The sequence below is a fragment of the Phalangium opilio genome, unplaced genomic scaffold (genome assembly GCF_054372755.1).
Source record: "Phalangium opilio isolate 3A_F unplaced genomic scaffold, DU_Popi_V2 ptg000056l_1, whole genome shotgun sequence".
Taxonomy (NCBI): Eukaryota; Metazoa; Arthropoda; class Arachnida; order Opiliones; family Phalangiidae; genus Phalangium; species Phalangium opilio.
The window spans coordinates 889932-912925 of NW_028324175.1; the positions used below are offsets into that span (position 1 = coordinate 889932).

General features: G+C 37.4%; 2 protein-coding genes and 1 long non-coding RNA gene across 3 annotated transcripts; 2 read left to right on the plus strand and 1 right to left on the minus strand.

Annotated features, from left to right (window-relative positions):
- Positions 1–4809: 4809 nt before the first annotated feature.
- Positions 4810–5476, plus strand: LOC149667658 (uncharacterized). Its single transcript, XR_016368114.1, has 2 exons — positions 4810–5097; positions 5163–5476. It is a non-coding gene; the product is annotated as an uncharacterized LOC149667658 (long non-coding RNA).
- Positions 5477–5764: 288 nt separating this feature from the next.
- On the plus strand, positions 5765–11663 carry LOC149667659 (prostaglandin reductase-3-like). Its single transcript, XM_089841282.1, has 8 exons — positions 5765–5877; positions 9580–9716; positions 9996–10179; positions 10252–10494; positions 10646–10717; positions 10797–10958; positions 11278–11463; positions 11521–11663. The coding sequence occupies exons 2-8, from the start codon at positions 9589–9591 to the stop codon at positions 11569–11571; spliced, it is 1026 nt and encodes a 341-aa protein (XP_089697408.1). The 5' UTR covers positions 5765–5877; positions 9580–9588; the 3' UTR covers positions 11572–11663.
- A 275-nt stretch (positions 11664–11938) lies between these two features.
- On the minus strand, positions 11939–14543 carry LOC149667660 (glutamate receptor-like). The gene is made up of 7 exons (XM_089840920.1): positions 14410–14543; positions 14160–14253; positions 13923–14087; positions 13595–13721; positions 13316–13533; positions 12964–13247; positions 11939–12260 (listed from the first exon to the last, which is right to left on the minus strand). The coding sequence occupies exons 1-7, from the start codon at positions 14451–14453 to the stop codon at positions 11939–11941; spliced, it is 1254 nt and encodes a 417-aa protein (XP_089697046.1). The 5' UTR covers positions 14454–14543.
- Positions 14544–22994: the final 8451 nt, after the last annotated feature.

The window sequence follows — 22994 nt, forward strand, 5'->3', positions numbered from 1 at the left end:
AACTCTTTTTCAAATGACTCGTTTCGTCATTTTAAGGCAACTAAAGAAACAAAGTGAGTTGGATTAACTGAAGTCAGTACTTTTTCAAACTTTGTATGCAATTCTTTGGGGAATTTAGGAAACCCAAATAAGCATTTTTATAGAAAAATGTTGCGTATAATTTTTCCTTCTATTTGCTAGAAATCCACGATTCATGCACTGACATTAGCTAAATGACACTCTGTGTTGTACTTTGAACTTTTCGCTGGTGCTATAATCTGTTTTAGTAAATAGGATGTATGTTTTTTCTAAAGGTGTTAGTTAAAATCTGTGTTTTTCCCTAGAACAGTGTAAATAGCAGTGATTTTCTAGTGTGAAACTATGTAGATAATTCGACATTGTAAACATATACTTTGGGTATTTTAATACTCGTGCTCGAATGGATGGACGTTTCCTAAGAAATACTTTGTTTAATTAGCTTAGTCTCTGTATAGTAAAACATCGCTATACTATTTACTGCGAAGAGGGGGGGGGGGTTAAGAGGTATTAAATTTTTATTTAAATAGAAAAAAATTGGTGAAATTTTGCTAAATCAAGTGTTTTTGGTGAAACATAGAGTAATTTCGATAAATTTAGCTAAAATTTATCGAAACGTTTTAATTAATTTGAAATGTTTTTCAAATGACTCGTTCCGTGTCTGTCAATTGTCACGTGCATGACTGATTTCGTGTCGGTGGTTTATTCATTTCCCCATGTATTCCTATGGGTTTTTAAAAATTTTAAATGCTCAATTTCGTTGCGAAAAAATGTAACGTGGTTGATCAAAAACGTTTCGATTGTTTTTTACTTTTAACACGAAATGCGTTGTGAATGATGCTTCTTTCAATACCGTTTTTACGTTTTCCACAAATTTTTGATTTACGCTGCCGATAATTTTGATAAATATAGTACGTTTAGGTCAATGCTTCGGTCTAATGATATATTGCCTTTCTGTTGACGCAACGGAAACATCTTAAACTTGTTGAGACTTGTCCTAATAATGCCCTCGGGGCAAACACCTGTAATCAATTAAATGCTTGAAACCCCATCGTAGGATGAATCACCAGCCCCCATTAATAAAGCAATAGATCACTCTAAATATAAATTCCATTGATTCAATACAAATGGTTCGACCCCCCCCCCCCCAAAGCCATTAAGACACGCCTGGACATGTTTACGTATAACTAAAAAACAGATGGAATGTCTTAACACGTTGGTAGTGAGTCATAAATCACTCTAAATATAAATTACATTGATAGCAATGCAAGGAATCAAGTGACATTTACATGCCCCCCCCCAAAGACCTTTAGACACGTCTGAACGTGCTTGCGTATAAATAAAAGCAGATTGGGATAAATTCTTTTGTTATGAACCATGTTCGACCTCCTCCTCCCCCTTAATGTCATGTAACCTACACCTGCTGGGTTGCCAAAAGGGGATTTTGTAAACTATAGAGAGTCATTTCAGTTCCGAACTCTGGTGAGAAAGGTTGTTGACAAGGTTAGTAAGAAATCATGTGTTACGGTATATGTAATTCTTTTTTGATTAAAATGTCGCTTAAAATGTGTGCTAATTAGAAAATATATGAAGCAGTCTAGCTATATTCGTGTATACTTTAGTTAGGATCAGCATTTTATGATGTTTTATAGTAATTTTTGTTCATTTTAACTGATTACCAGCTACCAAGTTGTGTAAAAACTGCCGTAATTCCCCTTTTATGATATAAAAATGTGCTATTGTTTTAACCCTGTAACTCAATAACCAATACACAAAATGAGTACACCTAGAACCGCGTCGTATTCGAACCTTCTTCAATAAACTATGTAAACCCTATCTCAATTAAAACTAGTTCTTTAGTATAACATAAGCATAAATGGAGAGACCTCAAAATCATACAAAGAATAACAACAAGGGAAGGGTAGGTGTAGAAAGGGCCTACTGAACCTATATAAATCACACCATAAATGTATACAATATCATAAAGATATACCAAATAATAACAATACAAAACATGAGTACCTAGAACCGCATCATAGTTTAGTTTTCAATAAAATACGTAAACCCTAACTCAATTAAAACTAGTTCTTTAGTATAACATAAGCATACATGGAGAGACCTTAAAATCGTACAAAGAATAACACTACGGGAAGGGCGTGTGTAGAAAGAGCTTACTGAACCTATATAAATCATACCCTAAATGTACACAATATACTAAAGATACACCGAATAATAACAATACAAAACATGAGTACACCTAGTACCGCGTCGCAACTTAATTTGTAACTGTAATTGGGCAATGTAAACCATATCTCACTTAAAACTAGTTCTTTAGTATAACATAAGCATACATGGAGAGACCTCAAAATCATACAAAGAACAACATTACGGGAAGGGTGTGTGTAGAAAGGGTTTACTTGAACCTATAGAATTACCTACACATTATACCCTAAATGTACGCAATATCCTAAAAATACACCTAATAATATCAATACAAAGCATACATCCTTACTGTAGAACTTAGTCTTTGCTTAATTTTCAATAAACTACGTAAACCTAATCTAGTTCTTTAGTATGGCATAAGCATACATGGAGAGACCTTAAAATCATTCAAAAAAAACAACATTACGGGACGGGTGCGTGTAGAAAGGGTCTACTGAACCTATAGAATTACCATTAAATCATCCACTAAATGTATACAAGATCCTAAACATACACCAAATAATAACACTATGGGCACTGAATGTCGTCACCAAGTCACATGACGTCGTACCAATACACTAAAAACAAATTCAAATTTCCCGCCAACAATATCACGTGATACGTGCCGTCCCCCCCCAACCATATTTTCCCCCTTCAGGCCCGGTACCATCTAGAGGAACGAGATAGATAGAAAAGGGGGGGGCAACAAATGGGGCTACGTAAAGGCCGCCTGTATACCGAATTAATTCGGTATACAGGCGGCTATACTCTCTCCAGTCTGAACACCTGGTTTCTAACACCACCATCTTCTGGTCTTTGTTTTTGTCCATCCCACATGGACACCAGTCTGTACACCTGGCTTCTAACACCACCATCTTCTGGCCTTTGTTTTTGTCCATCCCACATGGACACCAGTCTGTACACCTGGCTTCTACTCCTTAAGGTTAAGACATACGCGGCGATCGGCCAGGGTTACGAGAAACGTCCGGCCTCCCAATGGTGGGGCTTCCACCAAAGGTTCACGCAATTGCGCTGTTCTTATCCATAGCTGCGATTCGACACCCTTATATACTACCTATTTGATGAAGGCGAAGCAACCGGCGTATGCTTCATTTCAAACGCCAATATTAGTCAAGTCTCTCAAGAATGTTTAATTGTTCTTTTTCAAAACGATGTAACGCTCAATAAGGCGAACAACTATCGAAGAAAATATTTAATATTAATTATATTTATTTTAATATTTAAGATAATCATGTCTCTCAACTCAAAATTAATACGGAAAGGGTAAAACAGCAGTCTATGTGTTTGTCTATATGTGTCCGTCCGTTGTAACACTAGTGCGCTGCGTTAGAAGTTCGTTTTGTTTTGATGTGTAAAGAAATCCTTCAGAACCTTAATATTCCCGTTTTCCATAATATAAAATGAATATGTGGAAATATTTTTCGTAATTATGATGCATTTAGTATTTTTGTAGCTTTAAAGCTCCGTTTCATTTTGATATTCCAAAGATTTTTTTTAATATTATTATTTAAAATGGATGTTTATATTTTACTTAAGCTATACTACATCTGTTTATAGCATAATCCTTTCTAAAGTCACAGTGAATACAAGCTCAACGCTGCTATGTTGGTCAAATGAACTTTTGTTTGTCAATAGGCCTAGTGAACCAGAAAGTAAACGTTTGGGTTTGGTTTTCGTTTCTGAATGCAGAGACATTAACGGTTCAGAGTGAGCCGAAAGTTAAATACACTTTTAAATAATTAGGCTTAGATTTTATAATCATGGTGGAAATCTGGGCCGCGTTCAGCAGAGCCCAGCGCTGCTAGCAGTGTCCTACATAACTGGGTTTTGTTTTTGTATTTTGACGTCACGGTCCTTAGCGCTGAGCTAGCGCGGTCTTCAAAAAAAATATAGCGATTTCCACTGACTGCTCCAAAGAGTGCTCTCAGGGTTAGGATGACGTAACTGCCCTCAGCGAGTTTTGGAGAGAATAGTTTCGTCAGTGGAACACGATCGAGAGGTCCGAGCGCGCTCTGAATAATCAAAAGTGGCGCCGTGCGGAGACGAAATTGTAATAAAATGTATATATCTTGACGCAAATGGGCTGAAACCAATTAATAGACTTATCATTTCCATTAATTTACAAAAAAATCTATTTTGAGTAATGATCGACCACGTCTCTGATATAATTATTGGTTTTAGGATGAGGCGTAATATCTTTAAAGTAATGATAAAACCTCTTATTCTTCATCTTCAGAACTTTCAGAAGATGATTCCAGAAATAAATAAGCATAAGCGAGAGCCTGTCTTCTATGAGATACCGCGTGGTGCGCCATTTTAATTTTGTTACGTCATACTCGAGCACCGTCGCTCCGTCGAATTTTTCAGAGCACGAAAGAGCAATTCTCGGGCAGTTTTTGGGGTCAGTGGAAAACGCGATTCTGGGCGAGTGTTGCACTCGTGTTCCCAGTGGCGGACGAAAACGCGCCGAGAGAAATCGCTAATAGTCGGCTTTTTGGATAACGTGACGTAAGACGCGTAGTTCTCAGCTTGGCGAAAAAACCATGGAGGAATTAATACAAAAAGCTTTATGGGACTATAGCTATTTAATTGGCGTGAAACCAGTTGATCACGCGAGAATTTTAAGAGATATGTTATTTTCTAATTTTAATTATAAAAGTTGTTATCTATCTCTATAAATATGTTATCCTACAATTTTTGTTAAGCCTTGGTACCTTGCACGCTTTATTGCGCTAGCGTCATTTATGAAACGCCGATGACCGGAGAAAAGCTATGACGACAGAGCTCACCGGTAAACATTTCCAAAATCCGCTGTCTTTTTTGGTGAGCTCTGCTGAACGCAGCCCAGACCAGTGAAAGGTCTGATTGTAATCGGATAATAGCTTCGTGTTTTCATGCTTTTTATGGTACGCATTTACTTTCAGTGTGTGTAGCCACAAATAAGCTTTGGTGTTATGTAACGTTAAGTCATGTTGTTAAACTAAGAAAATCGTTGAGGTGAAACGAGAGGATAGTGTTTACATGCCAACCCTGTTGTGAATATGGCTTTGAACATAGAGGGCATACAGTTGAGGAGTAGAAAATTGGGCCTTTACAAACACGTAAAGGTAATATCCCTCCAAAGTTTTATCTCTTCATTTCCCGTTTTTCCCCCATCGGATGATTTTAATGTGTACAAGTATATCATTATTGGATGTAAAATGTCGTCTGATTTACAGTAAATTTGCTATGCTTTGTATACTGCTTTAATATTTCATAAATTTTAACTTAAGAAACATTTCCATATCTGGGTAAATAAGTTTGTAAGTAGTCGTCTTGACTCGGAGAGGTAATATTTTGGTTTTCCCAACTTGTTTAAAACATGTTTCTGGGACTTCACCACACCAATATTTTTTAAAGGCCTATTAGCGCATTATGTCCATGAACCTTTTACTTATTAGGAGCTGTTGTTGACTTACGACTAAATAGCGTATACAGTCTGCGACTGATAAAAAAGCTAGATAAAAATGCCCTTGAAATTATATTTCCTCGGCCTCCCCAATCACAATTTCACAAACATACTTTGCATTCACTATTCACGCAGCTCCTCGCCGTAACGGATCATTTTAGTCGAGGGAAACATCTGTCGTAACTCGTAAGGTAAATGTTTTAACTTTTTCAGCTTTATAACAAACATTATAACTGAACTGCGGGTAGATTTTGAATATAATGTACGCGTTTAACGATACCATATTTTCCTGGTAAATACGGGAAAAAACAATCTTTTTTGAGCATTCAAAGTCGCGTTTTTCTATTAGATAAAAGATTATTCACTACTTACGAGGTTACCACCCCCTTTTCGGAGTGTTCTTCAGTTTTAAGGCTACTGAGAGCGACGAACTGATAGCGCCGATAGGTTAGAATGGCGTTTGTTAAAGGGATAGTCACTTAGCGTAACCGTTTCACAAGCTATACCATATTTATTAAAGGGGCTGTTCGGAGAGTGGGACAAACGACGATCTTCCTCATAGAGCTTAACATAGCGGGTGGGTAAAAAAGGAGAGGGGGTCGGACAGCCCCTTTAACTATATTAAAGGGATTACAATTAATATTTAAGAGTTATTAGTTTGGAAGTGCTTAAACGATTACACGCAACCCGTAATCGGTGTACAGGGAACTTAACAGTGGTTAGTCCCTCGAATAGAAACAAACTGATAATTAAAGTCGTAAAAAGGGTTTGCTTCTTAAAAAAGAGTGTTACGCTGCTATTTTAATTGGGTGGGCGTACACTGTTAGAAAAAAAGGTGTTTCATGGGTGTTCGGAAATACCTTGAGGTGTTTATAAACTCTTTTTTGAGTGTTTTTAACTGAGATGGTGTTTCCTCCGAAAAAAGGTGCTAGTTGACTCTTTTAAGGTATTTTTTAAGGAAATGGTGATTCACAGGCACGTAGACACACCTTTAGGTGTTAATTGACCCTTAGTTAATATTTTTTTAAACGGAAATAGTGTTATTAATATAAATCTGTTCGAATGGTGCGAATAAACACCTTTGGGATTTACTTTACACATTTTTAGCTGATATGGTGTTTTTTAAGTGAAAGGTTATTGATATGAGCTTAGAGGGAAATAATCTTCTAATTCTACCTGCATAGTGAAGCATCCTAAAAATATCCCAAAGATTTTAAAAATCAAAATTATTTTATATTTCTTAAGACTAGCTTATTCTAATATTTGAGAGAATTTATACTTATTTTGATTTTTCAATCATTGCAAAATAATTCTCGAAGAGTTAAATATGCTGGAATGTCTTGGAATTAGAGTAATTCGTAAAAAATCACTTGAATTTCCCCTTGACACAGGTTTTTATCTCTCAGAGTGACGATGACGTCACGGAGAGAAATTACACTGGACGTATCTGTGTGTCTGAGATGAAACAAAGCTTTATAGCTACACAACTACTAAAAGAATCGTAATGCCGAATAATATTTAAAATATTTCCATTTAATATTCTGCAAAAAGAAAATGTAATCGTTTTGTAAGAGATCTTATCATCCTACTCGCTTTATATTAACTTTGATATGCGTGTTGTGTCTCGATTCAGATGCAATCTTCATTAATCGTTCTATATATACTCTCAATTTTGTCATTCGAAAGAAAGAAGTTTATCTTAAACAGGAGTCTTAAATAATTAAATAAATATAAGTGATATGAATTATTTTAATTGTCAGTATTTTTCGATAATTATAGTTAGGTCGGTTTAAGAAACTTAATTCCTAAAATAATCTTAAACATAGCTATCTATAAAGTTATACTTCTAGGAAACACCTATATCAGAACTTTTGTAAATTTTGGGTATATAAGGTGATTGATTCACACTAAGAGATAAGAAATGCGCAATTGCGTGAACCTTTGGTGGAAGCTCTGCCATTAGGAGGCTAGACGTTTCTCATGTCTCACGTGTGGCGTATGTGGAGTACACCAAAACCTAGTGCATGGTGTTGTTAGAAACCATTAAATACCGGTTGGAATTGGGTGAAACAATTGGTTGTTAGACAGCAGATGAAGGAGTAACGGATAGTTAATAATTGACGTTAAATAAGATGGATATAGCAACGAAGAAACATTTTCCGAATTTCTGTATACTGCGAAAGCTGTTCGGAAATGACGAACACGTTTGGTTAGATTTGCCAACTGCGAACGCGGTGACAGACAGACACACAGACACGTCCAGTACAAAACCTCTCCGTGACGTCATCGTCACTCGGAGAGGTAAAAATTCTACTTCATTACGCTATCGCCGCACTTGTATTTCTAATGGTATATACCACATACACGCTAATCTGTACTTATTGTCTTCTGACAACACCATCATATAGTCTTCAGTGTATACCACATACACGCCAATCTGAAACGTTGGCTTCTACTCCATTATCATCGTTGGGATTAAGATGTACGCGCGATCGGGTTACAAGAAACGACTAGCCTCCCAATTTCAGGGCTTAGACCAAAGGTTCACGCAATAGCGGTTATTCCTACCAATTTTGAATCAATCGCCTTATTTACCCTTACTTTCCACAAATTGTGAAAACAGTTTACGCTAGAAGTCAAACGTCAATAATAGATATGTTTAAAATCATTTTAAGAATAACGGTTCTTAAAACCACTTAACTAGAATTAAGGTAAAATACTGACGATTAAAAAAATTAATATCATTTATATTCATTTAAATATTTAAGATAATTTTCTTTCTTCGGAACAACACAAGTGAAAGTTTATATAGAACGAGTAATGAAGATTGCATCTGAGTTGAAACACTACACGCATATCAAAGTTAATATAAAGCGAGTTGGATAAAATTATCTCTTACAAAACCATAACATTTTCTTATTGTAGAATATTAAATGAAAATTTGTTAAGCATGTTTCGGCATTACGATTCTTTATGTTGTTTTGTAGCTATAAAGCTCTGTTTCATTTCAATATTCCAAGAAGATCTTTTATATTAATATATCAAATTTGGTGTTTACTTTTTAATTCAGCTTTACTACATTAATATACAGTGTAAACATGAAATTAAACTTTTCTAGTTACACTGAATGTTACTTTTAAATATTGGTTCCTTGAATTCTTGTGTCTTTGAGAAGGTTTTGACGGTTCACAGTGAGCCGAAAATTAAATACACATTTGAATCAGGTCCTTAAATAGAACTATTGAGGATATACAGTAAAGGTTAAACGTAACCATTTCACACGCATACCAATTCTTACACAGTTTAATAAGGCTTACAGCAGAAAAAACGTTTACCCTTAATCCACAGATCCAGCAGATTTTGAGCGACTAATCTATGGTAACTCATGTGTTTTGAAAAAATAAATTTCAAAAAACACCTTTTACAGAGTCTATAGACACCTTTCTGGTATAATTATAAACCTCTATTAAGGGTTTTGTTTTAAACCTAACAGGAATTAAAAAGCACCAATGTCATTGGAATTTAAAAACACCAAATTAGTCTCAAAAAAAACCTTTTTTTAAGGGTTTATAAACACTTTTTCTGGTATTAATATACACCTCTAATCAAAGCGATTAAAACACCTAACAGGATTTAAAAAGCACCTTCAGTGAAGGTATTATTTCGCACCGTTTTGAAAGGTGCGTATTGATATCCTCTCGAATGGTGCTTTTAAACAACATTAGAGGTGCTCCTGGGGATGCATTAGGAAACACCTCTAAAGGTTTCAAACAGTTCCATTTTTTTTAACAGTGTAGACAGGAATCTCATCCCATTAGACACTCAAAACAACACCATACTATCATGTCATATTACGCTAACTTAGCAAAAATATATCGCCTATCTATTTATAGAAGTTCAACATGGCTCTACCTAGCACGTTTAAGAAACTGGTCGCTCAAACATTGACTTCGGACTTCCGAAAAGCGGTAGAGGTCATTTCAGTACCCATGCAAACACCAGGACCCGATGAAGTTTTGGTCAAAATTAAGTCAGTATTTAAGTTGTGAAAAAGTAATAGAAGCGATACAGGGAATCTTTATCTGTCCTCCACTGATGAAGCTTCACTTTGGGGGGGGGGTACTTAGCTCCGCCCTTGCCGAGTTCTGGCAAGGTAAAATTTGTGTTTAGAAAATCAGCCAGGATGTTAGGGGTGCCACTGAACCCGGCATTTGCTTTAAAAACCAATAAGGTTCCCTGCATCGCTTGAAATTTTTCCTAAATAAGAAAATATGGAAGGTGAACTGATTGATACTTTGTCTCCTTACAGATACGCGGGTGTTAACGCCACAGACGTGAACGTAACCGCGGGGCGTTACGGTAAAACTCAACTACCCTTCGGAGTTGGACTGGAGTTTGTCGGGGAGGTTGTGCAAGTAGGAAAGGATGTACTTCATCTTAAACCAGGACAGATTGTTGCCAGTTTTATGCAAGGATGTTTCTCGGAGTATTTAGTAAGTGAACCAATTGGGAGATGAGATCATTACGATCAAAAATTAAAAATAAGATTTATTTTTTTGTTGTAGGTAGCTCACGAAACTCACGTTTTCCCGTTACCCGATTCCAAGCCCGAGTACATCTCATTACTAATTAGTGGTTTGACCGCCACCATTGGTTTGGATATAGCTGGTGAGATTAAACCTAGTAACAAGGTCTTGGTGACCGCGGCCGCTGGTGCCTTGGGACAAATTTGTGTTCAGTATTTGAAACAGGAAGGTTGCCACGTTATTGGTCTATGTTCAACGGCCGAGAAAGCCAAAATTATCACCGTAAGTATTTCACTATCTATTTAGATTCTGTCTACATTAGGCCTATTTCCATCCTTGGTTTTTGTACAGTTTGTTATAAGACCCATGTTTTTCAAGCGTAACTAACAGGTACAGACAAAACTGGGTTACTAATTATTTTATTTTTTCAAAGGACTTGGGATGTGATCACGTTATCAATTACAAAGAAGAGGATTTGGATCAAGTATTAAAGGACACTTACCCCGTAAGTCCTCGTTCACTCCGTCGGTGTTTTGTTGATTCAATTATTGAAATGAGTTGTGTGACTAATTATATGCATTTAGGATGGTTTGGACGTTATCTGGGAAACGATTGGCGGTAGTGTCTTTCAAACGCTCAGCCGTCACTTGGCCATTAAGGGAAGACTAGTAGTCATTGGAGCCATAACAGGGTACAAAGCGGAAGGAAATCTCCCCCAAGTTGATTTGGGGGAGTTACCCGTTCAAGTAAGCCATTGCCACTATTATCAAAAACAAATAGGGGGAAGTACGTATCAAAGGGGCATCTCGCGAGGCGTCGAGGAAGTCGGGGATGAATACACTTCCCCAAAACTATTTTCTCCTCGTCTGTTGAACGAACTTGTGGTGTAGCGTGTAAGAAACTTTCTCTCGGTATGAATGAACTTTCTCTCTCTTGGATGAATGGAACCGTGTTTTTTATGGGAAAGGGACGCTTTACACTTGCTTAAGCTGGAGATACGCGCGCACTTCCTCCTATTTACTTCTGCTAGTATCATTTCCTGAGCGCTATATTTCTTATTCATAGCTTCGTTTCAAATCGGCCGCTATTCGTGGTTTCCTGTTACCACATTACGCCCATCTTTTCGGCGAGTATTTCGTCAAACTCTTAAAATCCTTCCAAGAGGGTAAAATAAAGTTCAACTTGGACGATGGTTCTCAAACATCGGAAGGAAAATTCGTCGGTCTTGAAGGAGCCATACGAGGAGTCGAGGTATAACTATCTTTCTAATAAGTATTTATTCAAGTCTAATTTTCAAATATTACGCAGTATTTGCACAGTGGAAAAAGCGCCGGAAAGGTGTACATTACCATTCAGTAATAAACAACGAAACATATTGAAAGATCATACCTATACTAATTGAATTGTTTTGTAAAGTTAATATTATACCTATTAAATATATTTCATCCATATTACGCGCGTATTTTGACTTACTAGATCAGTTACATAATAACACTAAACATGACACTAAGTTGTGTGTCCGAATAGAATAGAATAGCATTGCAGTCGCGTAACTTATTATTTGTTAAAAAAAATGTATGCTCTTGGAAACTTATATTCTCACGTCTTTTATGAAAAGTACAGTCCTATGATTGCTAATAATTCTGCTTGGACACGTAGGTTAGTGTTAATTTGACAAGTGATATACTAAAACGATGAACATACTCGTGAATGCGATATTAGTACATTAATACTGGAACTTCAGTATCACATCTACCCGTCTTCTTCTGCAACATCGATGTTTATTTGAAACGCGTTTCCTACTTGTTGATCTTCGCGTTCTCACGATATCCGCGAAGAACTCGACGATGGACAGCCCAGTTGCGATTGCTAGGAGACAAGAGGATATGATGAAGGCCAATTTCAACTGTTCCATGGTCAAGGCATTCAATTCCAATTGCACAGACAGATCGGATGACTTTGACTCACGTCGAATGCAAGATTGCACTGGACGAAATATCACTTTCTCATATCGTCTTATCTGATTAGTTTCGGTAAATTGACGAACACTAAACGAAAGAATTATTCTGCATGTTAAATATGAACAATCATAAACCTATACTATTCTCTTTAAGGAAGACTCGAAAGGTTATTTTTTTTTTTTACCACCTACTCACACTAGTGCTTAGCCGTTAGGCCTTTAGCACCAGGAAGAATTGAGCGAGAGACCCTACGCGGCCCAGCACTGACGAGGGCCGCTAGGTCGTATGTGTAGAAGCAGGGAAGGATTGAGGTTCACTTGGGAGGTGACGGAAGGTGGAATTGGGGTAAGTCACCTCCGGCGGACACGGGACAGTCGGCACCTATAGGGTAGGATCGCCGACCTGTGTCGTATTTCCTCAAACTTTGCCGCCCAGAAGCTTGGCTTACAGGAGTGCGCCACACTCCCGGCCTCGAAAGGTTATTTGCTAAGAGCATGTTTCTACTTTTATTCCTAGCGCATGAGCAATAATGTCGCGAGGTCTTATGACTGTGACGTAGCAACACGAGGTCGGAAGCGGGCGCAAAGTGCAACGCGCAGCGATTCAACTTACTCGTGACGCTAAATTTATCATAAATAATGATTAGTCTGGCTAATCCCTCAAAATCCGCCTAGATATGTTTAGACTACCAATGATTCCAATTAGCTAATGAATTCATGTTTAGAATTCGTAACACGTAGTTTATAAGAGGGCAAGACCACGTGGTGGGTACCCAGCTGTCCGAACTTACGTTGCACTGATGTCAGCGACGAGCTTTTCGTTCATAAATCTCGAATAGCCAATAGTAATCTGCATTTCGTTGTAGGATTTTGAAATTGCGAAGGACGATACTCGGCAAGGTCTTAACTTATTAAGTACATCGTAGATTGACGTCTCGGTCATTAGCAAACACTTTCGGCCATTTGAAACCTCCTCCAATAAGCTCAGATTATAATACTCGTCCGATCGGATCTGAGAACCTTCTATCTGCGTGACGCGTCGGTAGATTTCTTGATTTCCTACGTTTCTCGATTTCTAAAAACATTCAAGGCTGTTTAACCCGGAAAATTTTAGGCTCGGTTATATAAACGAAATGTACTTACGTTTAAGAAATCTAGTTCGTTGCTATTAGCTGGTAAAATGGGTTGAATATCGGGAAAACGTAAAATGTCTTCGACTTTTTTGATATACTGAACAACGGGAATGGTGGACAACAAGGCGATCAAATGACCTCCGATAAGGGTCAAGATGAAGAAATTTTGAATTGACCAGACGACGTAAACAACGCGTTCAGTGTGCGAGAATGACGATTTTGGACGACCTGCGCGTTTAAAATAATAATTGGTCTTATACATCAGCGTAAGTTGCCATGTCGTACGTACCTTTAAGCATTAAACCTTCGATTATCCGCCATATTGTCAAACCTTTCCAACGTCTACGCGTTGCTTTATGACTAAGACATCCAATGACGTAGACAATTAAGAATGAAGTTACCATCAACAGAAATAACTGAAATGCATCAAAGTAAATTCATGTTTATGGGAGTGTTTAAAATTTTACAATTTAAGTGAGACTCGCCCTCCAATAAATTTTGACTATACTAATTAAAATACCACTATTTATACTTAAATAAATTTATACTAAGCCGTTTGTTAAACTCTTGAATATTTACAAAATTGAATTTCATGAAAATGAAATAAGGAAACTAACCTCGAATTCATCGAAGCCAAGTTTGACATTGGACAGTGTTCTCGGAGCATTTTCCGGAATGCCAACTAAAATTACGGAAGATACTCCATCCACAGTTGGAGAATATTGTAGAACAGATCGTCGCCCAATAGTTGGAAGGAAGGGCGTTAATATCATGTCCGACTTCTGTTGTAATGAAAAAAAAGCCAATCCTTGTAGGGATTCCCTTTGAGACTTGTGTGATAAGATTTCAATTACATTTCTATTGACCAGTCCAATCATTCCATTCCAACGACCAAGAATGGTACTTCGTCTGCCCCAACCGCCTTCCACGGGGCTTACAAACTCATAACTGTGAGTATACCAGTATTTCAAATACATGAAGGGTTAAAAACAAAAGTTCATACATAAAAACAAAAAGTGTACTTCAGTGAAGCGTGCTTGCGCCGTGTAATATGGGAAACCCCCTTTACACTCGGCGTTTTGAGGTATATATTATAGTATTTACCTTAAATTTCGTATTCTTGAAAAGTCGTTGATCATATCGTACATATAACCGCTGTAACCTTTAACGTTACCATTGTCATCTTTATGAAGGTATGTGTACGGGGCAAACTGAAATGGTAAGTGCAAGAAGTAATATCTAGTTTATTAGGGAGAAGGTATAAATTCGCCTGCACATTTCCAGCTTTATCTCCAGTCCAAACGTAGCCTGTCCGATCGAGTTCCTTCTCCCTAATAAACTAGATATCGCTTCTTGGTAAATGTGAAGAATAATCGTACACACTGTAAAGGGTGGTTCTCAAATGCGCAGTCCCTATAGCGCATTACACCCTGAGCGCAGTTTTGAAGAAGTAAGGCGTAGTTACGTGAAATAATACAGTATCTATAGTGTGAACTAAAGGTTCTTGAGATATTTACTCATCCGCTTCGTAACTCTAACTGAGCTATAGGGTGCCAGTAGTTAGGAACTGAATGATCTGAATTGAACAGAACTTCAAGCTTATCAGTCTGTTGAAGCTATAGCGATCACAAATGACTGACAATGCACTTGTCTGCGCACTATCTATTCTACTAATTGCGTTGATTGACTGGTTGAGTTAGCTAAACCAGAAATTGACTTCTCTTTTGGGTTTTAATGGCAGGGACTAAGCTTCAAAGCTTTACGTGGATTTTTCATCGAAATCAAGGGTTTCTTATATTACTTCCGGTGAAACCCGGGGACTATTCTTTAAAAACCAATCGTAAAAACTTACCGTTATTATTGCAATTCGAATATGAGGATAAGCATTATTCCGCATAACTACTGTCTTCGAGTAACTTAATGATTTATGGCCAGTGTGGACGTTTAAGGAAGGCGGGTTCCACTTATGAATAATTAAAGGTGTCAAAAAGCGATCAAAAGACCGCGTTACACCTTTTCCAATACATGACCTTCTTGAACTACTCTATATTCTCAACGCGTTCCCTTTTTAAGACAGATCAGGGTTTCTACAATATCTTACAATCGCGTTCAAAGTTCAAACTAAATCAGTAATCCGTTAAATTAATCTGGGCTAATTTAATATGGACTTCTGATTCCAGCAATAATGAACCAGGTTTAATTTTACGCGTTTTAACATAAGTTTATAAGATATGTTCCATAAGTATGACACTACCTCTACTTCGTAACGCTAGAGACTTACTGAGATATAGTTCGAGAACGTCAAGCGAGAACTGAGAACAAAACCACTAGCGCCCGAGAAAGTGTCCCCTCCCCTGGAATTAATGGAGTGGTCTATTCCATGAGCAATTTCGATTTCCTTCAGTTTTCAGTAATGTGAAAAAAGCCTGGTTTTGAACCAATTTCAAAATTCTGTAACCTTTGCTCCATTGTAGCATTATTTTTAGTTGATGATCCAGATAGTGTAGCAATCCTGAACTAAACTTCAATAACTTTTCTGGAGAAACATAAGTAAAGTTTTTGGTTTCGTGAGAAAACCAACAGCTGACGTTCCAAAATATAGAAATTACTTTGCGAAATGTTAAAAGGATACATAGTTTTCAGACTAGGAGGATTCGTACCAATTACACCAGGAGGCTAAGTCCTTAAAAAACTGCATTTATACACAATCCCTGGCGACACGTTTTCAAACCCACAGACCAGAAATTAGAAATTATTACGTGTATTGCAGTTTGACATTAAGTTTAATCGATATGAGAAATTTGGTTTTAATCGCGTAGTTCAAACATTTGTTATGATTAGAAATAATACAACAAAAACGGGTATAAATTCGGAGTTTCGAGATAATTGAGCTTAGATTTTCACGTATGAAATTGTATAGAATATGTTCTCGTAAAAACTTATCCGTGTCAAATAATTAAGGCGAACAAATACAAAATGAGCTTTTAGCATTTTAAATTTTTAATTTTTCAGGGTGGAACGGATAAGAAGAACACTTATTTAGTACAGGCAAAGGCACAGCGTTGCGCGCAATATAATAATAATAATATCAAATGTGGATGAGAGGGAAAGTATGACAATGGCTTAGAGCCTGTGTTAAAAAACGCGGACATCAAAGTTTCGCCAATAACTATTTAGTTTGCTAGTGCCTGATGGACTTGCAAACTCGCGACTGAAAGTAGTTCAGACATTTATGCTCCTTGGTTTAACCATAGCCCACTCGATCACGCGCATCACGACGCAAGCTGCTCGCGCTATAGCTAAATTACCGGGTTTTTTTAAAACGTGTCTAGTTTTATATGTTCTTCTATTGCTTCGATAACCTTACTTAAATCCATTTTATACCTTCAAATCATTTTTAAAACATTACCAGCTACTCTGTCCTGACTACAAACACAAATCGAGGAAGTTCTAGCATACACAATAGCGGACGACGGTAACCGCGTAACCGCGAATTAACACAAGACCTATTTTAAGGGAGTGAACAGGCCCAGTATAGCTACGCCAATAAAACGGTCAACTACGGCGAAACTCTGATGACTCGCGACTTTTGGCCATTTTCATACTTTTCCTCTCATCCACTTTTGATAATATTAATAACTTTCGTTTCGTCCGACGTTTATGAATTCCACCATTACGATGCAAATTTATTATTTTTATTAAAAAGGAAAAAAAGACTCTTATTTTCAAAATTCCCTTTAAACTTGTCTCTAACGCGAAGGTCTAAATCATCAACTTCTTATAGGGTTTTACGGTCAACTAACAATATTTCCAAATATATACTCCACGGGGATTATTCGGAAGGGAACGCGCGGCGGCACCTTTGAGCTTTGAAGTCAGGGCGCCGGCGCGGTGGGGTTTCCCAGCTGCGAGGCTTGCTAAACTTCAAGGATGCCGATTTAACAGTGTAGATACTACATACCAACGGGTTGGGAACCACCTTCAGGAGGGTTTTCCCCAAGAATATATATTCCCCAGTACCGGAAACAGACACGATATTTTGGGAATGCGGAAAGATTACCACTTCCTTTTTTGCTCCATCCACAATTATATCGTGACTGACTTATAATTTAACGCCCATACCGACCCTCTTTACCTAGGAAGTTGAAATTTCGCAGGGACGTTATTCTTAACAAGTAGATGATCATTAAGAAATATTTTTGTATATTGACGGGATTTTCTTAATATTTATTTCGTAACCCAAAGATACTGGCAACCACAGAGGCATGAGCCTATATAATGTGGTTACCTGGACAAAACAATACTTTAAGAAGAAATAAGATACACAAATCAAAATATGAGCGCGTCCTAAGGATACGAGGAAACACTTTGATGTAATTGTTCCCAAAAAACCAAATACTTGAGCGTCCACCAATTATAGTAGATGTGAAATTCATGAGGTTTAAAAATAAATAGTTTTTAGACTTTAAGGGTTACAGGTCGGAATATTTTCTAATTATAGATATGAGGAATAGCTTTCAGGGTGTGACCCCCAATGGTACTAAAATTAAGGCTTGAGCTGTGAACCATTTAGTATCCCTTTAGACTTAATTCCCTTAAAGTGAGAATTTCTTATGACTAGGTTAAGCATAAGCAGATAATCTTCTTCTTCCATCATTAGGTTTTGGTATAACGTCTCCTGTTCCCTTCCTTTACGTCAGCGCCTAAGAGAAATCGGGCGCCAAAAATGCAAGAGAGATTTTTATTTCGATGGTACATACGCTATAGAATCTTGGTGGCGTTGTTAAGACAAAGTTAAATGCGACAGAAAGTAATGTCGGTCTTAAAAACGGTTGAAGAATGCTTTATTTGAAATTATAAAGCCTGTAGTGGCGTATCAATTAGTTGCATATTCTGGTAATTAAGCTGGTAGACGTCACAGAACAAACCCTCCTACACGCGAGGAAAAAAGAAATAATCTTACCACTTATTTCGGTCTTTTTGGAGCTAAATTTTGAAAATACGCGCCTTTTTACTGGCGGTGGCGGGCGGCCCTCACCGGGAACGGCCCATTTAGTCTTTAGATAGACGCCTTTTCTATTGGGTGCTAGCAATCAGCCACCATGGAGAAGTAATATTATAGGAGACAAGATGCATTTGATAGGAACTTTTGTTTTCACTCCAAGAAAACTACTCTACCGTCGGATACCGTCCTTAGGATTTGTCCCAAGATAAAGTCGAAGACCTTTTCCACGATTTGGGTCCCATTTCAATCTTCTCCGCCAGACATATTTGACGGCCCCCATCCTATAAAGGTGGATTAATTCCAAGTTGCCAGAAAACCTTTCCACGAAAAAGAAAAAAAGGGGATCTATATTGCTGTAATATTTTCGGAATCTATTAAATACGAGGACAGTCACATTTCTACATTATTCCTAGCCTATTTCATATTTTGTTTATTAATTGACTTTTTCTTGTTAATATCTAATAAAATCTCATGATTTATAAGTGACATTTCCATAAGCAATTTACGCGCCTTTTTATGGAAGTTGCAGGCATCTGGCATTTCCTATAGGAACTTAGTTGCCCTGTCACGTGACAGAACAAGTCTTTTAAGGATTGGGACAATATTTTCTAACTTAAATTACACATTTTCCCCGACATTTATTCTAAATACAACTATTTTTTAATATAGTTCCTGAATTTAAGATAATTTGAATTAAATTCCCTAGAATTAAATAGTTAAAAGGCGTTTCATTGGTAACTTTGGGTGAATCTACTTTTTCGTATTGATCTAAAGGGGACAATTTTATCTCTCATATTAAAGATTTGGCATTTATATGGATGAGCGCTAATAAAGTAAAATTTATTGTATACTAGCTTTCATGGGTAGTGTTTTCTAAAGAATAATGGCGTTAAAATCGACCAAACTTCCTTTTAGTTTAAATTAAAGTCCCTAATAAAGTTGCAAAACGAATATCAATTTAATAATCGAACATATTTGGCGTTGATATCTTTCAGATTCCCTTTGAATTGCTTAATAAAAAAAAGAACATTGCAACAACTATGACCCCACTCGATCCGAGCTAGCCGACGCTGCCACCCTGCTCGCGCTATAGAAGCCCCTTCAATCGGCCAAAAAGTGCGACTTTTGGATTCTTGGCGAGAAAATCGAAGGCACCGAAAATTAACAATAAGTACTATGGGAGGAGGTGGTACGCGCAGGGGCATCGTCGGCGTTTTTTGTACCGCACGACCCTACCGAAATACTGGGAGGATTTCGTTTCAACTCCGTCTCACCTCTTTCCTCCAAGGTTTTGAATTAGCGGAAACGCGACGCGTTACCCATTCCATCTCGCAAAAAAAAATGACTTTCACGCCTTTTTGGCCTATTGACGGTATTAGGTCTATTTTTCGGTTTGCCCCTGGCGGTCGATTCCTACAGCTCGTAAGAAATGCCTTATAGAAATTTTATTCTTTCTCGAACGTCCGAACTGGTAAGTACAAGCTTTCATTGCAACAATATTTTATAATCGTAATTAGGGTAATATTTGTATTTAATTTGAATTTAAACCCAGTGATTTGGTAGATCACTTAATTAGTTTATTAGTTGATAAAATACGGAATTCTTAAGGTTTTATTTGTATTTATTATGGGAAAGGTTCTATCGAAATTGGGGGCAATTTTTTAATTTAATTTGCATTTAAACCATGATTTAGGTTAAACTTAATTAGTTTATTAGTTGATAAAATACGGAATTCCTAGGGTTTTATTTGTATTTCTTGGTCTATTATGGGAAGGATTGTATCGTAATTGTAGTGGCAAGTCGCCTAATTTAAGGTTAGCCTTTTGGCCCATTGTATCGCGATTAGCGCGTATTGGCTTCATTCTTGCCTGGCGGCTCGCCATTTTTACCGTAGCAATCCGGTTCGACCACGTGATTTAGGCTTAGCCTTGGCTTTTGTTTTCCAATTAGCATTCCTACCAAATCATTTGAGACTGAATTGGCCATATGTCTAATCAGCGCCACTAGCGGATGGTCTGAAAACTACTCCCATAGAGTCTAGGTATATTTAAGCGGGTTTGCAGAAATTCCGTCAGATGGCGAGGCGTTCGAGCCACCTGGCGGAAATTCTGCAAACCCTCTTAAATATACCTAGACTCTATGGGAGTAGTTTTCAGACCATCCGCTAGTGGCGCTGATTAGACATATGGCCAATTGGACTAGCTTCGACGTAACAAAAGGGGGGTAGGCAACCCTCAGCGTCGGAACGTACAAGGGGGCTTGATTCATTGGCGTCTCTTCGCACTCTAAAAATCCCTTAGCACAGGCGCTAAAAAGCGAGATGAAAGGCAAATTTTTCCCCCATGTTTTTCCCCTCTTAGTTCCGTCGAAGAGGCTCAACTGTTCCATCTTCAATACGAGTTTATTCTTGTCTATTAGTTGAGTCGGGCTAGTGATATGTCCGCGATGCGCGTCTTAATCCGATTGTTGCCGCCTAGCTAGGATTTACTCCTCGGTTGTGTTCTGTATATGAACTTTGTCGTTAAGCTGGACAGTGAGGAGGATCGGTTGCAGTATGTTGGGTGTTAGTTATGCTTTTTTTTTTTCTAATTTCTTAGCCTAAACCGCTCCATCCACTTTAGTTCTTAATTAGCTTTGTCAAATGCAGTTGTTTTCTACAATTCCATCTTGTCTCGATAATATTTAGCGCAAATTCAACTGTCAACTTATTAGATCTGTCCTGTTGATCACGGGTTAGTTTAGAGGGGAGGGTTATTCTTTAATTTTGGTCTTAGTTTATAGTTTGTGTAGTTAGGTATGGCGCGAGTACCTTCTAGAGGATTGATAGTGGCGGTATTTTTAGTTTCATCTGGGTTGTAGAAGATTTAAAGTAATTTTTTTCGTTGGTTATTTATAAATACTACTCAGAACAGGGAAAAAAAATTACATTGATAATCAAATGTCAATTTTTTTGCCTGTTTTTTATTATGTCGAGCTAGGGCTATAAGAATGTCAAGTGGTCATTCAAGTCAAATTTAGTCAAACGCAAAAGTTTAAAAATGTATAATGTATGTAAATAGGGACAGTGACAAGTGTTCTAAAAAGTACAATATTTTCAATTTATTATTTTTGTTCACTCAAATTTCAACAAAACGCGCGTGGAAATAAGCAAGAATCATTTTTTACAAGCTTATCGGATGGACTTTACTTTATCCAGCTAACCCAACCAACACTGGTTTCTGACTAATTAGACCACGGGGTGTTAAAAAATAAGAGTGAAAAAATTCTAAACCCGCCGCAAGTTGCTCAAAGGTTTTTTGAAAATTGCATGTACTTACCGCCATTAAGACCGCTGCGCGCCTAAACGCATTCTGCCCAGCTCAATCTTGAAAAATTACTGGGGGTTAAGGTGTATTTTTAGGTTCATTTAATATTAATATAGATTAATGGAGTTAATTCAAGTTATTTTCATTTTATTTTAGGTTTAAAGAAAATATCACCTTTCTACACATTATACCTTGAAGGACGGCCTTTATTTAAATTTTTAAATATAAAGGGGAAGATTAGCATTTAATTAGTCTTAAAAACGAGGAGTACTGTGCCGCCATTTTTAGAGGCGGGATTAGTTGAACCAATCCCTCGCGCGTTCAGTAATAGAGAGCTTTCAGTTGGAGGAGGAGCTGAGTCTCTTGACATAATTTACGCTGCCATATTGGTGGGTTTAAAGCGGGAATGAAGCTAAGACCACCCAATATGGCTACCAGAACAGCGGCGATAAGACTTGGGAGGGTGTGACGTACAACTATCCCATCTGAAAGCTCTCTAAGAATGGTAATCAATTTTAAATAAGAGATTAGTTTTTATTTTTGACATGCTTTTATTTTTAGAAAAGGGCCGTTATTTTAAGGGATAAAGTTATGTTGCCTGTTTTTTGTTCATTTAATTTAGAGTTGTTTTCAAGTATATAAGTTCATTATGGAAATCGGGTATTTGTTCTAATGTCCAAGCATTGGAAGGACGAATTTCCGGCCAATGTACTTGAATGGAATTCAATTCCGGTAGAAATTTAGAGAAATGCTAGAGTCGCGAAGAAAAGGCAAACTAGATTCGGCTTTGAATGATATATTTGTAGTTTTTTTCGACTTAGATCCTTCAAAGTGTTCATTTTACTTTCCCTTTCATTTCAGTAATAATGGCCTCCACACTTGAAGAGAAATGTAAGTAAAACTCGGCTTTCTTGTTACACGATTCATTTACAAGTCAAAACCTATATTTTATTTCGAAAAACAGATGCTATTTTCCAAAAGCCGTTTGAACCTGAGTTTGAACGGTGGTGGAAAACTCGTGAGTTCTTGCTTAAACTGTAATTTAAAGGCAGAGTTCCAGCGAAAAGGATTCTAGCTAACTGAGCATCGAAACAAACAATGGAGCGACCTCTCAGATTTTGCGAGCGAAAGTTGTGAGAGTTCTAGCTGAATAGAAGCCGTGCAGGGCGGCCTCTAGTGAACTGAAGAAAAACAATTGAATTGCCTTGCAAATATTTGAAATCCTCTGAAGTAAACTCTCTTTTGTTTATCTTCAATTCGCTAGAACCGCACGGCTTTCAGTCAGCTAAAACCTCTCAAATTTAGCCACAGCAGGGAAACTAAAGTCTGCGCGGTCGCTCCGTTGTTAGTCTCGATGCTTGCTTTTCAGTTCGGAACCC

Excerpts from the sequence above, each read along its gene's own strand:
- LOC149667660 (XM_089840920.1), bottom strand. The coding sequence starts at position 14,453 with ATGTACGATATGATCAACGACTTTTCAAGAATACGAAATTTAAG. Across the intron at positions 14,254-14,409 it reads TCAAGAATACGAAATTTAAG|TTATGAGTTTGTAAGCCCCG; the intron begins GTAAATACTATA and ends GTATACTCACAG. Across the intron at positions 13,722-13,922 it reads TTGGCTTCGATGAATTCGAG|TTATTTCTGTTGATGGTAAC; the intron begins GTTAGTTTCCTT and ends GATGCATTTCAG.
- LOC149667659 (XM_089841282.1), top strand. The coding sequence starts at position 9,589 with ATGGCTCTACCTAGCACGTTTAAGAAACTGGTCGCTCAAACATTGACT. Across the intron at positions 9,717-9,995 it reads GAAGTTTTGGTCAAAATTAA|ATACGCGGGTGTTAACGCCA; the intron begins GTCAGTATTTAA and ends GTCTCCTTACAG. Across the intron at positions 10,180-10,251 it reads GATGTTTCTCGGAGTATTTA|GTAGCTCACGAAACTCACGT; the intron begins GTAAGTGAACCA and ends TTTTTGTTGTAG.